Source organism: Cryptosporidium parvum, chromosome 5 (assembly GCF_000165345.1).
Source record: "Cryptosporidium parvum Iowa II chromosome 5, whole genome shotgun sequence".
In the NCBI taxonomy this organism is placed as follows: domain Eukaryota; phylum Apicomplexa; class Conoidasida; order Eucoccidiorida; family Cryptosporidiidae; genus Cryptosporidium; species Cryptosporidium parvum.
This window is the reverse complement of record NC_006984.1, coordinates 353,391-372,222: the sequence shown is the minus strand read 5'-3', so window position 1 is coordinate 372,222 and position 18,832 is coordinate 353,391. Positions and strand designations below refer to the sequence as shown.

Sequence of the window (18,832 nt, the reverse complement as noted above, 5' to 3'; positions counted from 1 at the left end):
TAGATACCGCCGATTTTTATTATTTCATTCTACTTTCATAAACTATGTTAATTTCAAATCTTTGTGGAAAGTTTGGATGGATAGCGTATCATGAATATTTATTTACCAAAGAACGTCTTCACAAGTCTCTATTGCCTGCCTTATCAGCTAATCCACGCCACGTTGCAGTTGTAAACCAATTTGATTCAAGTAAGGCACACCTGATAGAAATAAACGGGAAAATCTATAAAAGGTGGGTATTTCCCTTTACATACTATTTGACTTACGATAATAAATTCAATTTATTAGAAAATGAGCCATTGATTGTTCCTGAAAAATGTATATATTTTATGGACGCAGCAAGTATCATTGTAAGCTATTTATTAGATATTGACAGGTTTTCTACAGTATTGGATCTGTGCTCCGCTCCTGGAGGTAAAGCTTTAATCATTATTAAAAGAATCTTAGAAGACATTAACAAACATGGTGAGAAAGATAAAATGTGTCATATAACTTGTAACGAATATGATAAAGGTCGGTTCAGCAGACTTAATAAAGTTTTGCAAAGCCATATTGGTAGCTTTGATCTAAATAGAGTAAATGCAGTTACTATTTCAAATGATGCGACAAGTCCTTCGCTATTGTATTCACTACGTAAGCAAAGCCGATTTTTGAAAATTTTGGTCGACGCTCCTTGCTCATCGGACCGTCACTTGATTCTATCAAATGATTTTAAACATTGGTCGATAAAGCTTGCAAAAAGAAATTCCGAACGTCAAGCTGAAATAATAAATAATGCGATAGGACTGTTGCAAGACAACGGAATAATCTTATATTGTACGTGCACTTTAAATGAAATTGAAAATGACTACACTGTGGAACGCATATGCAATAATTTAGAGATCAGTACGAATGACTGTTTTAAGTTAATGTTAAATATTATAAAAGAGTTTAATAACAGGTATGACCAAGTAAAAATAATCTTAAAACCTATTAGAAATGAATTAAAGAAAGAGGAGTTTGATGAAAAATCTAATGAAAAATTGTGTTTTAACATAGAAGGAAATGAGAAGAATATCATAGTTTTTGAGTATACAAAATTTGGCTCTTACATCCTTCCAGATTCAAATAATGGAATTGGGCCTCTTTATCTAGCGTTCATTAAAAAAAAAAAAATAAACACAAAGTAGTTTTACAAACTCTTTTTATTTGCTTTTCTACTGCTTTTCCCTTCGTGTATTTGTCCATTGGCCGAATTGATTTCCGTGTGCTCAGTTAAACTCTGATCTGTAGTCAATACAGAATAAGTAATAAATCCTATTGCGATTAACCACCAATATTTCCTTAAAAATGATGGTTCGGTTTTAGTAGTTTTTTGAGTCTCAATTTCGCTAGTAGCCGAAGTAGCAGGATCAACATCGGATATTGTATTCATATCAATTACTTTAACTTCTTTAAAAACGTATTCACTATCTCTAATTTGTTCGCTTTCAATCATGTTTACACCTACTATCATGCCATTATTCATTGTAACGTAAAGCGCAATATTTGAAGTTAGCTTGGATGTCGCTATGCTGTTAGACTCAGGAATAATTACTTTTACATGATCATTTTGCTAAAATAATGATGCAATTGTTTAGTTATTGATGACAAAACTTACTGAAGCACATTTAAAGTCCTTTTTTAAAAAAGGTGTAAAATCGTCGGAGTTCTTTACGGGTAATTTTTCTTTCAAAACTTTCTCATTACAGTATAGATGTACCTCCAAGTATTTATCAGCTGTCGAGAGACAGATACAAGTCAAAATTGAGAAAGCAAGTATTGCAATTTTATAATTGTACATCTTATTTCATAAAACGAAAAAAAAAGATACCGCGGTTATAAATTCAGGGATTAAAATAACTCAATATATGTATTCTCTATCAAGCAGAACTACAAGAGTATGAAATGTACTCATATTAAGACTCAAAATTAATTAAATGAATTCGTAGAGGGCCTCATTATGTTTAATTTTCCCTATTGATGCGAGAATAAGGCCGTAAAATAATGGATTTGGGCTCATTGGCCTTGAAGTGAACTCAGGGTGATATTGAGCAGCAATGAAAAATGGATGGGATGGTAACTCTAGAATTTCATTCTTGCTAACATCCACGTCCTTTCCAACAAACTTCATGCCATTTTTCTCCATCAGAGGCACAAATTCAGGATTTATTTCGTAACGGTGTCGGTGCCTTTCCCTAATAGTGTAAATCTCTTCACCCGTCTCTGTACAAAGAGTTGTAAATGATTGGAATTTACATGAGTTATAGATTCTATAGGCGAGTGAGTTCTTATCGTGTATCATAGTGTTCCAACCTCCTAACCTCATTGTACCACCTTTATCACTACTAGTAAATTCGCTCATGGTAACGACAACATGAACGGACCTGGATGAAAGTTCAATATCTGTATTAGGGCTAAGTATTTCCTCGCCAACGCTCAACGTACCATTGCTGGCGTGAGCAAGGTTCAACTCATCCATACTAGAGATTGGCTTTAAGTCTAAAACTAAATCATCTTCGAACTCTTGTGATGTTGCAAGCGGTAATTTTAAAACATTTTTGCAAAACTCGACTACTGACAGCTGCATTCCAAGACAAATACCTAAGAAAGGAATATTATTTACTCGAGAATAATTAATTGCCTCGATCTTTCCGTTTATTCCTCTTTTTCCAAATCCTCCAGGAACAAGAATGCCATTGACAGATTTTAATAAATCCCAAGTAGATTTCGAGGTTTTTAAAGCTGAATTATTCGATATAATTTCCGTCTCTGCCTCTAATTGAGTGGCTTCAATCCAAACAACTTCTAATTGAATCTTAACATGTAATGCCGCATGCTTAAGAGCTTCAATTACACTTAGGTAAGTGTCATCAGATGCAATATACTTTCCTACAATTCCAATTCGTGACTTTCCATTTATAAATGGATTCGGCATGCCAGAGGGGATGCTTTCCCCACGGTGAAGTTTATCAGTTAATATTGATAAATCTATAATATTAAACCAATCAGCTAATAGCTTTCCTGGTTCTCGTATAGATAAACCAAGACGCCTGCACACCTTGTCCGCAAGTTCTTGAGATTCTAACAATTTTACTACAGCGCTTGGATGTTCGACTGTGTGTACCGAAATAATATGCTCTTTTTTCACTTGAGTAAATACCTTTAACTGTTCTCTGCATATATCATCAATAGGAACTTCGCACCTTCCAAACAAAAAATCTGGCTTTAATCCGACTTCTCGTAATCTAGATACGCTATGTTGAGTTGGCTTCTTTTTTAGTTGATTTCCAACATAGGGCAAATAGCATACATGAATAAATGCAATATTTTCAGAACCAATATTAAATATAAATTGTTGTAATGCTTCTAAATAAACAGAACTTTCAATATCTCCTACAGTTCCACCAACTTCTATCATACAAATATCTGGTAAAATGTAATTATCAGAACTATCATAATATCCTGAAATGCCAGCAAGCTTTATTCGTTCTTGAATATAATCAGTCAAATGCGGCACAACTTGAACAGTCTTTCCTAAGTACTCTCCCCTTCTTTCGCGACTAATAACTTCAGAGAAAACCTTCCCTGTTGTAATAGAATTGATATTGGTCAAATTTAATCCCAAGAACCTTTCATAATTTCCCAAATCCAAATCGACTTCCTCTCCATCATCTAATACAAAAACCTCACCATGCTCAAAGGGAGACATAGTCCCTGCGTCAATATTCAAATAAGGATCTATTTTTATCGCTGTTACATTATATCCTCTGCTTTTAAGGCATAAGCCAAGCGAGCTTATAGCTATTCCTTTACCTAGTCCGCTCAAAGTACCACCTGTAACAACAATATATTTTATCACTCGATCATCTGCTAAATGATTTACAGAGCTAGTTGTTAGTTTTGGTGACTTAATACGGCCTGATTCTTGTTTTGATTTAACTATCATACTCAAAAATTTATAGCTTAAATATATTACGGTAACCAGTATTTTGAACTGATTTGACTGATTTTAGAAGTTTTTTTTTGCGGTTATAAATTGCCAAATTTAATGGATAAGCAAGGCGCTTAACTAGTTATAATCTAATGTCTTAAGTTACTTTACAAGCAATGCTTGATAAGCTCGAGAATATGATTTCCTATCGAATATTTCTTGATTCTCCTTGAATTCAATTAATTAAGCGAGCTCCAAAAAAAGAGAATCGTCTTGTGTTAACTTTGCATAATTTTACGTTCGCATAAAATTATATTTTTTTACATTAAAAAATTTAATTCTTGTTAATTATTAAAATGCTGAACTGAACCACTAATATTTTTTAGTTAGTATCCAAACTCACAAAGCATACTTATAATGAAATAATTATATAATATATATACATTTCAGAAAATTTAAAAATACTTCGAGGGTAATATGTAATGTAGCGTTTTGAAAGTTTTGATAGATTGTTATATTAAGGGTAAGCTTGTGTTTGTTAAATATCTGACACTCCATATCAGCAATCAAGTATATAATTTTAGTAATAAGCAAACTACAAAACATTAGACTTTGAGATATACTCGAAATTTAATGAAAAAAGTTATTCATTATCAAACTCTTAATGATGCCAACAAAACATTCTATACTACCAAATTACTGTCTTTAGAAACAAATATAAGGAAATAGACATTTATAATCAACTTAAAAATATACCAAATTTAATTAGTAATTTATTATCTTTGAAATCTAAGAAATTCTATGACACGAAATAAAAGCTTAGGCAATTCTGTACTTAAATATCAAACGAGTTAAAGAAACAAAATCTCACATATCTAAAGAAATGAAATTTTTTAGTCGGTTATACCAATTTATTGTTCTTGGGTTTAAACCTTCAACTAATAAATTACTTGTGTGTAAAAAACGTATGACTTTGATACACATTTTATGATGATGATATATTAATTGAAAACTATTGAACAGCTTTATCCCAAAGAGAGTGAGCTTGGTCTTTTTTTTTGAATATCTTGATCTCGGATCAATTTTCAAAATTTCTACAATGAAATTGCGTAATTTATTGAAATTTCTATACGAATCCCCGTCATCAAAAAATTGGATATTTGTTTCTATTTTTTTTAATTTAGAAATACCTAATATATCTAAAAAAGATGCAAATGAAAAGTAAATGCATAAATTTATTATTCCCGAATTTTTTTCAGGTTTTACCCAATTTGGTGTATGAATCACATTCCTAGAAATTGAGTAATTTAGAGAATATGGAAAAATCTCAACAATAGGTGTACCATCGATAATATCAACACCTCCAACTTGAATTTTCATACCAAATAAATCAATATTCACAATATTACAAATAGTTAACCCAATTGGAACTGGTCTATGAGGAGATCTGGTAGCTAGACATCCTCTTTTTTCCCCACTATCTATTTTCGGAGGAGTTACTTTTGCATTCTGATGAACAAAATATGCATTTGTATTATTAATATATAAAAAATTTTTCTTTTGAGAGTTTTTTATTTTGTTCAAATTAAAAATAAATATTAGGATAGTATGTGAATGTTCTTCAAGATCTTTTAATTTGTCTCTACATACAATATTGGTATTCAATTCAATTGTTGCTAAGCTGGATAGGCCATATTTACCTTGTCTAGGAGTACCCCATTTTTCATTATAGCAACTATTAACTCTTCCAATGATTGGAATTTCAATCATTTTATTCGCTTTTAAGGTGATTTTTTTTTTTTTTACACCCGTTGTCCATTATTTCAAGATTACTAATATTGCTAAATTGCGCCCAAAATAAATAATGGAAATTTCAAATGAAATAGAATTTGAAAAAAAATTGCAACTAAAAAGATGTAGAGAAAGTAGAGAGTCGATAATAAAGGACATAGGCTACTCTGACGAGTTCAACCCATTTGGTGATAATAATTTATCCCTTCCATTTATTTGGGAAAAGAAGTTTGAGCAAGAAAAGAAAGGCAGTTCTTTCAAACAAAAATGTAATGCTTATCCTTGGTACCAATTTGGAGTTTGTCCAATAAATACTGCCGAGATTATTGAAATAAAAAAGAGAAGAGAAAACTTTGAGGAAAAACTGCAAACTAGAAATGTTTCTAATAATCACTTTGATTATGGCAAATGGATTGAAAATGAAAAAAATTTTGAAAAACTACAATTACAAAGCTCATCAATTATCAGAATAAGGGAACATAGGGAAAATTTATTTGATACTTTCTTCTGGAAACTTTTAATTTATTCATATTTTAAATTAAATTCAACATTATCGTCAATGCCATCATTAATCAAAACAGGACTATCCGCCTCTATCTCCTATTTGATTTCTCTAAAAGATAAAAAATTATTCAAATTACTTGATGAAGTCTTTATAACTCATCCAAATGAGTCTAACGATTGTATTTCGCTTTTATATCAGATAGTTAGTAAGCACAAGCAGCTAAGTAACACGAATACAGATCTTTTGTTAATTCCTGAGTGGCAAGATATACTAGATGGTTTAGAGATATTATTAAAAGCAAAAATAGATGAACTTAATAAAAATGCTAATTTTTATCAAAGTGACGATCGGGAAATCAATGAAATATTGAATAACAAAGAAATCAATGAATTAAAAGATATTATGTTTCAGTCTCAGGAATTAGCAGATGAAGATTATTGGAAAAGAGTCGCTGTTATCACAAAAGTTAGAATATGTAAATTAAATGTTGAGATTGTAGAAAAAACTTATTATGAATGTTTTGAAAAATGGGCGAGCTTACTTATTTCCAAGTACAATATCATTATTCAAGATGATAATAACTGCGCAAATGAGAAAATTATCAATTCTGCTGATCGTATCTCAAATACAGAAGAAATATATAACCAATATGACGATTATGAAAAAGTTGATCAACTTATTGATCTACCTTTAATAGAGTTTTCCCAATCAAACGAAAGATACTTTAGTAACAGATCAGGATACCAAATAACAGAGCTAATATTACCATGCGTATACTCGATGATAAAAGCAAGATACTATTGGAACCAATATAATAAAAACTACTATTCCAATGAAACTCTTCCTCCAAAAATTATTCAAGGATACAAGTTTAAAATTAAATATCCTCTCTTAGGCAAAGCAGAAAATTCGGGTATTATTCCTAGATGGTATATCACTACAAAAGATAAATATCTTAAGAAAAATAAGTTACTAGTAACGAACGAAGAGGTCTTACTTAAAGTTCACGAGGATATATTATTTTGTGAAAATGAAATTTCTGTCATGAATAAATTATTGATCATTACATGCGATCATAAAATTTATAAAGATGTTGGGTTTTCAATCATTGATAAAGAGTGGGATTTAAATCCTAGAAGCGGGTTTAAAAGCTATTTCGAGAACTCTACCCTATACCTGAATTTCAATTTTAAGCAGACAAAATATAAAAGATAACTATATTAGAATAAACATTGTTTTATATTTACAACATTGATTTTATTTTCCAAATCTTGCTTTGGAAACTATCTCTATCTATTTTGCCTAGTACTTTAGTTAGAAGCAATTTAAATTCCTCGTATTTATTAATATCTAATCCATTTTCCAGTAATAATAATAAATACTCAAGCATAAAGTCGATAATAATTATTAATTCACAAGAATCTGGATTTGTTTCTTTATTAATCGCGAGCTCGAAACAACGATTAATGTCTTTAATTTGAAAATCATCATTATTATTTTTAGATAAATAAACTTTCGTCCTCCTTAATACCTTTGGTAGCAATCTATTCAATAAATCATGGTCAAAAATTGTCTGATTATTTGGCTTCATTCCAAACAAAATTACTTCTATGATAATTTTAATTAATCTTGGTAATTCTTGTTGAAAAGATGAAATTATATTAACTCCCATTATATTGTTAAGTGAATTGACTAGCTTGATTTTTTGATTTTCATCTTTTATGTATTCTTTCCAAATCAAATAATTGCTCATTATGAATAATGTATTGGCCATTAACTCTTTTATTGGAAATTCCTCCTTTACCAGAATAGACTGAAATGTATTTGTAAACTTATCTAAATATTCAATTGCCCTGAAAAATAGATTTTCTGTTTGCTCATCACTGAATATTTCATTTATTACTTTAAATTTACTTGTTCCTAATTTGGTTAATGAAAAGTACAAATGTATTGATATTTCTGAAAAGTATGCGATATTTTCTATCAATAGCGTATTCATGAAACTGTTATCAAGTATTTTTGTTATTTCATCTATTTTTTCTAAAGTATAGTTTAATTTATTATTTATTATTCCCAAATTAGTCCCAATTTTTTTCAAAATAATTGATGCAACGTTATTGAGAAAAACTCCAGTGTCCTTAGGGTTTCCTGTGGAACCAATAATATTGAAGAGTTTAATAGTCTCGTACTCTAATGTATTGACAAATATTAAATTGGAATTGATGTCGTCATTTAATGATTCAGAGATGTTTGAATTATAGTATTTATTAATTGGGATATCTGGAAAAGATATTAAAATAGTGTTCCATAGTTTTTCTCCAATAATATTAGAAATTCTTGAAAGTATGCTATTTACAGATTCGCAAATTTCTATATTTGATTTATTGCGTTCGGCAAAATCAATCAATGAGTGAATGTTAGAAGTACCAAAATTTTTTAGGAAGTTAGAGCAATCAGTAAATATATTTAAATAGTTATTAATCAGGTTTAGTTTCTTTTCAGGATTCCCAAGGTTTCCTAATGAAGAGTTAATGGCTGTATTCAATATAAATGATGTATTATTCAATTGATTAAACGACCCTTGTTTCTCTTCAGTTTCAAAATAAGTATTTAATGTCAAGCCTTTTTCCATTATAAGGAAAATAATCTTCTCATATTTAGAAATTTCATAATTTGAAAGAATATTTGATTTATCGAAGATCTGTAGGTCCTTGATAATAATATTAATAACAATTAGAATTATATTATAAATAATATTATAGCTAAATTTTGCATTATATTCTCTTCCTTGCAATGAAAAAATATTTATTAAGGAGATAATTATACGTTCATAATTCGCTGCTATTTCCATTTCAACGTAATATGTAATCCATCTGAAGAAAAAATAAAAAAGAGTAAACTTTTTGTTTGTTGATTTTCTTAAAAAATTACAAAATCTTTCCCAAAAATTTATAGAAAAGTCTAATTGAATTTGTTCACTCGAAAACATATTAATAAATAGGTGATCTGAAATAAAGGGCTTAATATATTCTTTTAAAGAAATTAAATCTGATCCACAAGTTTCAAAAATTATTTCTGACTCTGGAAGATTAAAAATGTAATTTCTATCATCTGTTGGGTCAACATAATAAAAATTTTTCTTTTCAGAGCAAGATAAAACTTGTAAATTTACTTGTTCTTTATTCGACAGCCTTTCAAAAAAATTTATTTTTTGATCACTTTTTGATGAAATTGAGTTTAAAATAGTTGGAAAAGCTTCTGAATTGTGAATATGGCTTTCATTAACTAAATTAGTTGAACTTTCAATAAATTTAGTATTAGAATTTAGTCTCATACTTAAATTAGAATCTCCATTCTTATTTTTGATAGGCAATAAACGATTAATACTAGTATTTTCAGTCGCTTCAACACCAACTGAGCCTTTATTTTGTGTTTCAATTTGCTTGTAAAGTCCAATATTCGACAAAGAATTTCTGTTTGATTGTGTTGACTCATTATTTGGTGTTGAATTGGCTGAGTTTGGAGGAGGATGCGTGGCTTTAATAGATAATGAAAGAGCTTTTGAATGAATATTTTTGTCGCTTGTAGTGTTTGTATTGATTATTGTAGATGATTTAATTCCCAATTTTCTTTCTGTTTCAATGATCAGTTTTTGTTTGCTAATATGTAGTCCAAATATTATCTTCTGTAGAATTGAACTAATTTCTTCTCCAAAACATGGATTTTTAAGCTTTATAAGTAAAACGCAAGCAGAAGATCTAACATGTATTGAAGCGTCATCAAAACAGGAAGGAATAACATTAATCAATTGTTTTAAACCTTTTGAATGCCTTTCCATAATATTATTCTTTTCAATGATTTCATCTATTAAACTGTTACAAATAGAGATAGCTGAGCATTTTGCAGTGGTAACTTTCTCTTTATAACCGTACTGGCACAAATCATCAAAAATTTGGTCCAAGTTTAATGAAAATTTTAAAACAGTATTTATAAAGTTTATTGACTCTGTACACACAATTTTATTCTGATCCTTAATTTTAATCATTATTTGTGTTGTTAAAGGACGAACTATTGATGCGATTTTTTCTCTGAGGCATTTTATAAGATTTGAGCAAAGTCTAATAACAGATAAAATCAAAGCAGTATTTCCCTCACATTTGATTATTCTTTGTAAAATATTGAACAAATTCTGATAATCACTAATAGTTGGAAAAAAATTCTTTTTGTTGGAGTGAGTAATATTGGACTTAACATCATTTTGATTGATAAATAACTTCTTGTGAGTCTCACATAACTTACAGAAATTGTCAATTATCATTTTTCTTTCATTCCACTTAAGTTCTTTATCAGAAATAACATCAAGCCAGTTAGAGGGAAGCATTTTCATTACATCTACAGGTTCAATCAAATCAAAGCTATCAATTGAGCTCTCGTTATTGTTAACAGCTACAGAATTATTCATTATACTTGAATGAAATCTAACTTTTATTTTGTCAACAAAATGATTTCTGATTGGTTTCTTTTTTTTTTCTTCCGTTTCAATTGATCGCTTTTGCACCTCCTTTAATTGTAAAGGTGTTAACAAAGAAGATATTGATTCCATTAAAGATGAATCCTGATTAATCATAGAAAGGATTTCATAAATGCACTCCTTCGTACTTTTGTCGCTGCAATCAGCAACCAAAGGAACTATAACCTTCAACCATTTTGCAATAGGAGAAAACTCAATTCCATAGTTATCAATAAAGCTAGAAAATAATTTTACAATCCCAAAAATTTGCTTTATTACAATTCCTTTTGATTTCTTATTATTATTAATGAAATCTATCATCTCATCCCACAAATAATCTGTCTTATTTAAATTACCATTTTCAATTAATAATGACTGTTCAAAGAATGAAAATGTTAAATTCATTGACGAGCTTGATGTCTTTGGATTAATCAGTGTCTTCTTAATTAGCATTTCAGAAATGCTGTCTCTCCAAATAGTTGGTAAATTATTGATTTTCAACCCAAATTGCTCAATATATAGTGTCAAAAATTGTATTCCTAAATTTTGTGATGAAATATTCTTATCATTAACAATACTTTTAATAAATAGGTTTTCAACATCACTAATATTTACTGATTCTATTTCTTTCATTCCTTTTTTGTAACCATACATTCTCATTTGCCACTCACTACTAGTAATCAGAGAATCTAAAGGAATTGACGATAATTCAATGCCATTAAAGATGTCACTATTCTCAGAGGAATACTCTGGAATCTCACAATTAGAATTAGAATCAAGTACCATCGGAATAATTTCTCCATCACTCTTCATTTTTGCATAATTAAAATGTAATTTATTATTAAAGTGAGCTATACCCGCTTCAATGCACAACAGTGGGGAAAATCAGTTAAAATCAATTTGATCGGCAATCTGATTTTACAAATTATAGATTATTTTTCATAAAAATTAATTAGTGTAAACATCAAACAAACGAACAAGGAATTGATTAATAATCCTGAATAATAAAATCTATTCTATTGCTTACTAATGCGCATTATATTCCTCAACGAAATTAAAACTACTAATATGCATAAAATCCTGTTTTTTTTGGTTGAGAACCTGGAGTTGGGCCCCTTGCAGGAATACCATAAGGATATGCAACAAATGGATTGCAAGGCGAATACATACTAGAACCGCTAACTGGATTAAATTGTGCAAGGTGGTATGGCGCATTGACAATAACTGTTTGGTCCGTTGGAGATATATACGGGTTAAGTGGTTGCCCATTGTGGAAACGGTGTGGTTCTGGAAGATTCTGAGTGTTTTGGGGTCCTTCCTTATCTGACTTTTGTGTAACAAAATCTTCAGGGAGGGGTGGAATTACGCATGGAACTCCTGCCAGGCTCGCAAATGGGTATCCTGGCATTACTCTGCAATCCACTGGCACAAAAGTTTTAGGTTGAGCATATAATGTTGGAATTGAAGGGGCGCCTGAAACAGGTAAAATACTTGATGAAGCAGGAATGGTTGGAACGCTAGGTTGGCCACTGTCCATTTTTAATTTTTTTTTTTTTGCAATAAAGAGATGTTTTTGATTGATGCTTTGAAAATTGATTTTTGCTCCGTTGCCTTTGATAGCATGCTTCTTCACACAAGAAGACAATACATCTACAACTCTCGCGCGCACAAAATCTATGAATTTAATATTTATGAGCCAAAGTAAATTAAACTAATGAAAATTTGTAGTATTAAATAAAATAATCTATCCCTAGCTTTATGTTTTTGCTAAGATTAAATAATGCATATTGCGCCTATTATAATTATGACTGTACAAGTTATTCCCAAAGTTACATATATGATATTCTTCATATTGCTCCGTGGATTTTCAATTCTGTCATTTATCGTTATTTCTGGTTGAAATGGTATATCTTCATCCCCTTCTTGTGAATTGTCCTCGGTATTCCCTTCCTCCACGTTATTTGAAGTTAACTACAGAATTATTGTAATCGGGATTATTAAAATTACTGACTTACCTCTTCTTCCGCTGAAACTCCCAGCGAACGTTTTAATCTTTCCACCAAACCTGAGGATCTTTTTTCATCTGATGGTGCATCAATTATTTCCTCTTCTTTTTTTGTCTGAATTTTAATAGCTTCATTCGTATTTTTATGGTTATGTAAATTTTCTTTTTTATCGCCTTCACTTTCTCCCAAATCTTTGACATTCTCGATTTGGTATGCAGTGTTTCCATTAGAATGCTGCTGAATATCGTCTATAAAAGATAATGGTCCATTCATTTTATTTGATTGAACTTCTGTATTTTCTTCATTGTTTGATGGGCCTTGTGTTTCCGCAGCAAATTCCCTTTAAACGAAGTCAATAAATCTAGTTTCACTTCTAAGCAACTTACCTAAAATTTTGGAGTTCATTTGAAACAGCCTTTTCAATTTCTCTTTTCCTCTCTTCAATACTTTCACTCTGAAAAACATTAATTGAACATTTGTGTAATTTATACTTACTTGAATTTTCCTCCATTTTTGATTATGTAGATCTGCCTGATTTAATGCGCAAGTTATTTTTATACAAGAATTATATTGCTTTGGGAAGCATTTAGGGCTTTTACAGATATACTTTGCCTTAATTGAGCTTATAACCCCTGATATTCCATTACTTTTAAATATGCCAATAGGAACTGAGATAGAATTGGATCTAAAAAGTTGTTCAAACCTCAAAAAGTGGCTAAATAATACTTACGTTACTAATTTTTGTCTGGTAGTTAGCCTTCCAATGAAATTAGATGGCTTTCTGCATATCTCTTCACTATCAAGTTTTGAATCAACCATGAATTGAAATGCCGCAAACTTATTTTTCTTAAACCCTACTCTTGAACGATTTTTAACATTATAATATTGCAAGAAAATGTGAACAGTAAGAGGTACAAATCCATCAATAACCTATTAATGTATGATAAAAATAATATATTTCCCTTTAACTTACTGTGCATTTGTTTAATCTTTCGTTTAGTATGCTCCCAGAGGCTTCCCATTCTATAATGGTTCCTTTTGAAATTTGTGCGCTTTTCAATTTTTGATTAACTGTACTTTTATCAAATTCTTTTGAAGATAAATTTAATTTATTAGGTCCATTCTTATCACGAAACTTATTTTTCAAACTATTTAAATTGAAAGAAAACCTATTCGTTTTTTTAAATTGTGTTGCCTGATTTTCGTCTGGTTTATTTTTTTTTTTCTTGCTAAAAATTCTGCCAAATAAACCTTTTGAACGTGATTTATTAGATTTAGGTAAATTACTTAGATTCTCATTTTCCTCTTCAGATTCAGATTCTGTCATTTGAGAAACGAGTTCTAATAAAGAATATTCTGATTTGCCATTTAAGTTTGAAGTGCTCATTGAAATATGTTTACTAGGGTAACCTCTATTTATGCCAGCAGCATTTTCTCTATCACTATCATCATCATCATCATCATCATCATCATCATCATCATCATTATCATCATAGTCTTGACTGCCCTCAGAATCATCTGTTTTTTGTTCATCATTTTCAGACATATCTGAACTTTCATCCATAAATACACTTGAATTTAAAATCTCTTGTCCACTTTTTGAAGTTTTAAGAAAACCTTGAAAGAGTGTAAGTTCATTTGGGATTGTCGGAATCGCTGAACAGTATGCCATTGATGATTCAGATACATTAGTTTTCTTACATTTTGTACAACGAGTCACCGAATAACATTCGCCATCACCTGAGCTAGCATAGCCTTTACCATCTTTGCAGCCTAATAATGAACAAAAAGAATCTGTGTAGCTAGATTTCCGAAAGACCAGCCCTATAGACTTTCTCTTTCTTTTGGTTCCATTTATAGCTGCTACTAAATAAATATAACAAAAAAGTAGTTTTATGCTTACAAAAAATTTCATTAATTGCTAATGCACTAAGCAACTAAGATCCTAACTGATGAACACACAAGCGTGCAGATAGAATTATTACACACTTTTAAATATTCTATCTTATTGAAGTGATATAAACTTATTATTCCAAAAAGCTGACAAATTGTCCATTTATGAAATAATAAATTCAATATTCAAGCTGCAACTATTGTATCTGCAATTAACTTCGATTTTTCCACTCCACACAACATTTCTACAAGCTTTAAACCAAATAAAACAGAAGTTCCTGGTCCCTGTGAGGTTACCACATTAGAGCTCACGCAAACTGCTGCATTTGAGCTGTCTGGCCTATTAAGTTCGTTCATCATAGATGGATAACTAACTGCCTTTTCAACGTCTGAAAGTAGACCATTTTTCTCAAATACAATAACAGGAGAAGCACAAATAGAAGCTATTATTCCACCTTTTTTTTTCGTTTCACGCAATATTTTCAATAAATTTTGATCACTCCCAAGCTTAATTGCGCAATCCATTCCGCCAGGGCACATGACTAAATCGTAATCTTCAGACAATACCTCATCCAACAACTTGTCACCCATAATAGTTATCCCGTGTGCTCCCATAACTCTTTTGCAATCTCCTGAAACTGCTATTGTAACATTCAGGTCCGCCCTTCTCAGAATATCAACTGGAGTTACGAATTCAATTTCTTCGAATCCGTTTGCGAGAGCAACTAAAACCTTTTTTGGCATTGTGATTTATTCGAGTGAAATAGCAATAATAAATAGACTACTGAGAGTTTGATGAAGCTCAGAGCGGCCAAAAAGAAGTTTTTTAAAGATTGAGTTGGCGGAAAAAAAAAATCAATAAACTTCCCATAAATATAATCTAGGTTAAATAAAAATAATTGGGTATCGCAAAGACCAAATTATAGTAAATTACATATTCAATGGCAACAAACAGATTTACAGACAGCTAGTTGGACAGTGAATCAGAGGCGTGGTAATTTAAACACATACAAAAGATTTGCTTAATCTAAAAGTCAAAATTGGAATTTAGCATTTTCCTCGAACTTTGAACCATTGCACTTCTCTAAAAAACTTAATATTAAAAAAAAATTTAAGGCGGCAATATACGTCTCAAATGTACTCACATGGTCGAGACGTAGACGTGCCGTTTCCATATAGTTTATTTAAACTTTAATACTGTTTATACCTATTTAACTGGGTGAATATTTTTGTGAGGTAATGCTGTTTTTGCTTTTCGCACGTGATAAGTATTAATATTACCATATTCGTTGTGAGCTCAACAAATTTATATAAATCATGTCAGGAGTTAGTCGTAGAGCAGTAATTACAGATCCAAATGGTGTATATGAGGGCGATGTTAACGAAAAGGGCCTCAAACATGGAAATGGAGTTTATAAAGTCAATACTGGAGATGTTTATGAAGGTGAGTATTCCAACGGTCTTAAGAACGGCTATGGGGTTTATACATGGGCGAATGGAGATAAATTTGAAGGCTATTACAAAGATGATATAAAATGGGGTCATGGGATCTATAGATGGTCTAATGGCGAAGTCTTTGAGGGAGAGTATGTAAGAGGCGTTAAGTGTGGTCATGGAATATATACCTGGCCAAATGGTGACAGATTTGAGGGTGAATACAAAGATGGAGTTAAGGAAGGGTTTGGTGTTTACAAGCTTGCAACTGGAAGAATATATGAAGGCCAGTACTCGAGAGACATGAGAAACGGACAAGGTACATCCAGATATACGGATGGATCAGTGTACACAGGAGAATGGTTTGACGGTAAAGAGCATGGCCATGGTCTCTTGAAGTTCAGTGACAGTAGTTCATATGAGGGAGATTTCCAGAATGGCGCACCCAATGGGCAGGGAAAGTATACTTATTCAAATGGAAACTACTATGTTGGTGGATTCAAAAATGGTCTCACAGATGGGCCAGGCTCACTAACATTTGCAGAGGATAATCGCGTGCTAAAGGCAAATTGGAAAGATGGCCAGGTCGATGGTGATGCTGCAATTATTTACCCTGATGGTGGAAAGTACACTGGAGAAGTTGTAAATGGGATAAGACAGGGTAAAGGTATCATGACAGAGTCTAATGGTGATATTTTTGATGGCGAATTTTTTAGGGATTTCCGTCATGGTGAAGGAATACTTACTGTAAATGGCAAGCAAAAGAGAGTCAAATATAATATGGGTAAAAAGGTTGGATTATGTTCTTGCTAGTCTAACAAGTTCCACAGCAAACACTCAAATGTTCTTTCTACAAAACTTCAACTTTATTTACTCGAACTTCAAATTTTTTTTTAAATAAGTTACAATTTAGAGAAAAAGAATTGTTTATCGAATGTATAGAATATATTGCAGATAGTCAAGTGTGAATACACGTAATAATGATAATTTTTGGTATAGATGACTCTGTAACTTTCCGATCTCCCTCGAGTAACAACTTTTGTACTAGATAGTGTCTTGTGTATTTCTATTCCACTTTAAATAGTCCTACAATTCCCGAAAGAGAGGCTACGACAAAATTCACAAAGTATAAAGATAACAATGTTATCCCAAATATCTTGTTGTGATGCTTGAAGTATGTTGAATAGTATACCCACGCAGGAATAATAAACACAAATATCCCATCAAGTGTTCCCCCTGTGACCTGAATTAACTTGGCAACGGAGCTGAACCCGATTGCCATAATACCTGAGAATGTAAGGACAATAATTAAGTTCAATATTTTAACTAGCTTATCTTTTGACAAAAACATGAAATTTGAACGATTACATCGACATTTTTTCATACTAGAATCTGCCTGTTCATTATTTTTTTCTTTTTGTTCGTTAATTCCAAAATATGGAGTCAGATTAACAGTAGACGCCAGTGTAGATGTGCATTGATTGGAGTTCGTTTCTTCATCTGCTGTTAAATTTGGCTCTGAATTTTTAATAGAACTAGTTATCTCTATTTCGGATTTTCTTTTATCGATTAAACTACCAATTGACTTGAATAAAAACATAACAGTCGAGGAAAAACTATCTATTAATGGTATTATTTCCATACATACTGTGACAGTTAATGATAGTGTCAAATAGACCCTTACTAGAACAATTAAAGGGTCATTGTATGCAAAGTTGCTGATAATATTTGGTAATGTGTTCGACCTAAAGATTGAATATCCAGATATTCCAACCGAACAATTAAAAATAAAAATAGCAGATACAAATGTTATTACAATTCCTTTTATTTTCCTTGTTGACATATGATGAATATTTTTTGTTGTAGGGATTAATATCAAGTGGCAGAAATGAGAAAACAAAATAATATTTGAAACGCTTGTTATTTTCCAAAACTCCCTAATAGAGTTGTAATTAAATAGCTCTATTTTTCCTTCTCTGCAGAAGTTGGTGTTTGCAGCCATAATCCCACTTTGGCATTCTGGTGGTTGGTTTGAACTCAATCCAAAATAAATTATGATGATGGCAGTAGAAACAGATGAAAATACGGACAAAACTGATACCAATTTTACAGCAGAGAAATTATTCGGTATGCATAACAAAAAAACGATTACGCAAAAGAATATTATGCATCGATATCTTTCTGTAAAAAAAAGTGAAATAGAAAAAAACAGATTATAAAACAGCTTCGCCAGAGAAGATTTTTCAAGACCTGGATAACGAATTGATAACTTGGGCAGCTCTTGTTGAACAAGAATATTAATTGGGATAAGAAAATCTGAAAGAAAAATTAATAAGCAAGGAATAATGAACAAACAATCAAATAAAATGAGTACATCGCATAATACTGCGACTTTTGACGCTATCTTCACTCTTTTTTTGCTTCCAACTGAACTCAATTCGGCTTCAATTGGGGTATTTTCAATTTTTGCTTCACCAAGAATACTATAATACATTAATTCAGTAATATTAGAGACTTTGTAGTGTAATCCTCCCATTATTAAAAAATATATCGTTGTGCTGCATAAAATGCTCCAATATAACAATACAATTATTCCCAAAAACAGTCCAGTCTGTCGAAATGCCCATGGAAGAGTTAATACTCCCATGCCTGTAGCTGCGCTAATCAATAGGAAGCATATTGAAAAGAATGAATCTTTCCTAAGTATGCTCATTTTTATTCTTACTCATTTAGACAATAGT

General features: G+C 31.0%; 11 protein-coding genes across 11 annotated transcripts; 3 read left to right on the top strand and 8 right to left on the bottom strand.

Annotated features, from left to right (window-relative positions):
• Nucleotides 1-44: 44 nt before the first annotated feature.
• cgd5_1730 (nclip/MJ0026/YebU-like; SUN family methylase) lies at nucleotides 45-1,169 on the top strand (the record flags this gene model as incomplete). The annotated part of the gene is made up of 1 exon (XM_626117.1): nucleotides 45-1,169. The coding sequence occupies one exon, from the start codon at nucleotides 45-47 to the stop codon at nucleotides 1,167-1,169; it is 1,125 nt and encodes a 374-aa protein (XP_626117.1).
• Nucleotides 1,170-1,171: 2 nt separating this feature from the next.
• cgd5_1720 (hypothetical protein) lies at nucleotides 1,172-1,507 on the bottom strand (the record flags this gene model as incomplete). The annotated part of the gene is made up of 1 exon (XM_626116.1): nucleotides 1,172-1,507. The coding sequence occupies one exon, from the start codon at nucleotides 1,505-1,507 to the stop codon at nucleotides 1,172-1,174; it is 336 nt and encodes a 111-aa protein (XP_626116.1).
• Nucleotides 1,508-1,954: 447 nt separating this feature from the next.
• On the bottom strand, nucleotides 1,955-3,967 carry cgd5_1710 (CTP synthetase (UTP-ammonia lyase); the record flags this gene model as incomplete). Its single annotated transcript, XM_626115.1, has 1 exon — nucleotides 1,955-3,967. One exon carries the CDS (start codon nucleotides 3,965-3,967, stop codon nucleotides 1,955-1,957), a length of 2,013 nt encoding a protein of 670 aa, XP_626115.1.
• An 852-nt stretch (nucleotides 3,968-4,819) lies between these two features.
• cgd5_1700 (conserved hypothetical protein) lies at nucleotides 4,820-5,770 on the bottom strand (the record flags this gene model as incomplete). Its single annotated transcript, XM_626114.1, has 1 exon — nucleotides 4,820-5,770. A coding segment is annotated over one exon (951 nt), but the record flags the coding sequence as incomplete, so codon positions are not given.
• Nucleotides 5,771-5,816: 46 nt separating this feature from the next.
• cgd5_1690 (cactin-like protein) lies at nucleotides 5,817-7,463 on the top strand (the record flags this gene model as incomplete). The annotated part of the gene is made up of 1 exon (XM_626113.1): nucleotides 5,817-7,463. One exon carries the CDS (start codon nucleotides 5,817-5,819, stop codon nucleotides 7,461-7,463), a length of 1,647 nt encoding a protein of 548 aa, XP_626113.1.
• A 28-nt stretch (nucleotides 7,464-7,491) lies between these two features.
• On the bottom strand, nucleotides 7,492-11,571 carry cgd5_1680 (protein with an N-terminal domain shared with the TOG/ALp4p ike microtubule associated proteins; the record flags this gene model as incomplete). The annotated part of the gene is made up of 1 exon (XM_626112.1): nucleotides 7,492-11,571. The coding sequence occupies one exon, from the start codon at nucleotides 11,569-11,571 to the stop codon at nucleotides 7,492-7,494; it is 4,080 nt and encodes a 1,359-aa protein (XP_626112.1).
• A 250-nt stretch (nucleotides 11,572-11,821) lies between these two features.
• Nucleotides 11,822-12,295, bottom strand: cgd5_1670 (hypothetical protein with conserved apicomplexan domain; the record flags this gene model as incomplete). The annotated part of the gene is made up of 1 exon (XM_626111.1): nucleotides 11,822-12,295. One exon carries the CDS (start codon nucleotides 12,293-12,295, stop codon nucleotides 11,822-11,824), a length of 474 nt encoding a protein of 157 aa, XP_626111.1.
• A 1,433-nt stretch (nucleotides 12,296-13,728) lies between these two features.
• On the bottom strand, nucleotides 13,729-14,679 carry cgd5_1660 (hypothetical protein with signal peptide and acidic stretch; the record flags this gene model as incomplete). Its single annotated transcript, XM_626110.1, has 1 exon — nucleotides 13,729-14,679. The coding sequence occupies one exon, from the start codon at nucleotides 14,677-14,679 to the stop codon at nucleotides 13,729-13,731; it is 951 nt and encodes a 316-aa protein (XP_626110.1).
• A 164-nt stretch (nucleotides 14,680-14,843) lies between these two features.
• cgd5_1650 (hypothetical protein) lies at nucleotides 14,844-15,401 on the bottom strand (the record flags this gene model as incomplete). Its single annotated transcript, XM_001388230.1, has 1 exon — nucleotides 14,844-15,401. A coding segment is annotated over one exon (558 nt), but the record flags the coding sequence as incomplete, so codon positions are not given.
• Nucleotides 15,402-15,974: 573 nt separating this feature from the next.
• On the top strand, nucleotides 15,975-16,904 carry cgd5_1640 (MORN repeat protein; the record flags this gene model as incomplete). Its single annotated transcript, XM_001388229.1, has 1 exon — nucleotides 15,975-16,904. The coding sequence occupies one exon, from the start codon at nucleotides 15,975-15,977 to the stop codon at nucleotides 16,902-16,904; it is 930 nt and encodes a 309-aa protein (XP_001388266.1).
• Nucleotides 16,905-17,157: 253 nt separating this feature from the next.
• On the bottom strand, nucleotides 17,158-18,816 carry cgd5_1630 (protein with signal peptide, and 11 transmembrane domains; the record flags this gene model as incomplete). Its single annotated transcript, XM_626109.1, has 1 exon — nucleotides 17,158-18,816. A coding segment is annotated over one exon (1,659 nt), but the record flags the coding sequence as incomplete, so codon positions are not given.
• Between the last annotated feature and the right edge of the window lie 16 nt (nucleotides 18,817-18,832).